General features: G+C 42.7%; 1 protein-coding gene across 1 annotated transcript in view; it reads right to left on the bottom strand.

Moving 5' to 3' along the window:
• Nucleotides 1-747: 747 nt before the first annotated feature.
• The window catches only part of LOC103307897, a 3,405-nt gene continuing 1,936 nt past the window's right edge, over nt 748-2,216 (bottom strand). Inside the window, exons 2-3 of the mRNA XM_008180348.1 lie at nt 1,233-1,811; nt 748-1,162 (exon numbers count right to left, since the gene is read on the bottom strand). Coding sequence (XP_008178570.1) covers nt 748-1,162; nt 1,233-1,811 — 994 coding nt within the window. The remainder of the gene's footprint in view (nt 1,163-1,232; nt 1,812-2,216) is intronic.

Genomic DNA, 2,216 nt, shown 5'->3' with positions numbered 1-2,216 from the left:
GATTAACAATAAATCCAATTATAAACATACCTACAACATTTTGTTTTAATTAAAAATTATATTAGTCTATTAAATAAATATTGCCCAGATAACAAAAAAATTATGATGTATTTTTGCTTCAACACCAATGTCAATATTGTCTTAGTTTGTAACAATTAAAGCTAGTCTATATTTTATTATGTTTATTCCAATTTCTGTCATCCTATTTCATAACCATGTCTTGAGCATATAAATGTATTTTATTATATAAGATAGTATTAAAAGTAATTTATAATTGAAAGTTCAAGTATCCAATTAAATAATTACTTAGTAAGGAATGATGTTGTAGACCTAGCTGAATAGAACATAATGATACGATAATTCCAGATATAGGTGTACCATATACACTATAGGTACAGGTCTCTGGTCTACAGACACTAGTATTGGCTGTCAGTAATATTGGGTAGTAATTTGTCTTCACCGATTTCCAGTACCTAGGTACCTACTATGCAAGTACTGTAATATCAGTACTGGGTAAGTACTGTTATGCCAGTATTGAGCAAGTACTATAATATCAGTACTGGGTAAGTATTGTAATGCCTGTATTGAGCAAGTACCGTAATATCAGTACTGGGTAAGTACTGTAATGCCTGTATTGAGCAAGTACTGTAATATCAGTACTGGTTAAGTACTGTAATATCAGTACTGGTTAAGTACTGTAATATCAGTACTGGTTAAGTACTGTAATTACAGTACAGAAAAGCGTTATCATCCCAGACAAATGCCAGTACAGGCACCAGTACTGACTGCCAGTAGTGCGCCGGTATAAATCAGTACTGGCGTGGTACCGCGCCCGTTGTTAATTTCCAATTGGGAAAGCGTCGTTTTCCCCGTACCTCCGGGCCCGTCGACGTAGAACAATTTCGGGACGTCGCGGTTGTCATCGACGGCCGCCATCACGCGGTCGTAAACCGCCCGCTGTTCGTCGTTGAGGTTGTCCAACTGCAGGGTCCAACGCACCACTGCGTCGACGAAGGCGTAGACGTCTCCGCCCGCGTCCTCTTCGAGCAGCGCGACGTCCGGATTCGGCAACCCGTAGTCGGCCAGCGTTTTACCGTGACCCTGCAGCAGCCGCCCGATGGCGTCCAGGCACGCGGCCCTCGCGCGGTCCTCGTCTCTCAGTCTGTGGAAGAAGTCTTGCCTCAGGTCTTCCTCGCTTGCCATGTATAACGCCAGCGGATCCGCGGCCTCGCAGTACAGCAGGATCGTCACCAGTAGGTAACGCAGCTGTGCGGGAGTGTCCACGGCCGCGGACTGTCATGCAAGCCAGCAGGGCTTGGTCATCCTCCAGGAGTCCAAGCGCCACCGCCGCCGCCGCGTAGGTCGGATACACGATCCCGTCGACGGTCCTCATGTCTCTGAACGACTGAGGACCTCTCCTGTGTAGCAGCAGCAGTCGCAAGAGGAATCGCTCTCGATCTAGGGGGTTGACCGCGTACATCCGAGACAACGTCTCGTTGGGCATTACCCTTCGGCGCCGATTCCACCTCCTGTCTCTTTCCCCCCAGGTGTAATGCATCGGTATCTCATGGTAGAGATACTGTCTGGCCTCGGGGTCCGTCTCGTTGAGCGAGAAGAACGCCGTGAGTCTTGTTCGGGCCAGCGCTGCGTTTTGCACCCGCTCCAGTTCTTGTCCCGGAGCGAAGTACACCGTGTGGTAGTCTTCCAGATGGACTGGAAGCCTGATCACCCTGTGACTCGGCTTATGCAACTCGTACGAAAACAGTCGCCAAACTGCTTCTGGCGGACTGACGTACCGAGCATTGATGAAACTGAAACAAACAAAATTCGTTCGATTAATACACAATAATGTTATGAGTAGTGATAATAATAATAATAATAATAAATTTTAATAAATAACAAAAATAAAATTTATATTATACAATTAAACTGCCAGAATTTGATTAGTTCTATTAGATATATTAATTAGTTTATTTTATATAATAGTCATATCATTATACAATTTAATTTTCAGACTTTAATTAAATAGGTACATTAAGTTCTATTTTGTTTATTAATATTGTATTATTTAGAATCTGCAGCAGTATTTGTATGCTACACTAAATTTATATAAACTGTAATATATCATGTACCTACTACATAGTAGGTATGTTATATTTTTATTATCTAACCACATAATCGAGCCCTTGTCTAACTTAGATGCGTTGATAAATAGC

The sequence above is a fragment of the Acyrthosiphon pisum genome, unplaced genomic scaffold (assembly GCF_005508785.2).
Source record: "Acyrthosiphon pisum isolate AL4f unplaced genomic scaffold, pea_aphid_22Mar2018_4r6ur Scaffold_20923;HRSCAF=22546, whole genome shotgun sequence".
NCBI lineage: Eukaryota > Metazoa > Arthropoda > Insecta > Hemiptera > Aphididae > Acyrthosiphon > Acyrthosiphon pisum.
This window is presented reverse-complemented; position numbering and strand designations above follow the sequence as displayed.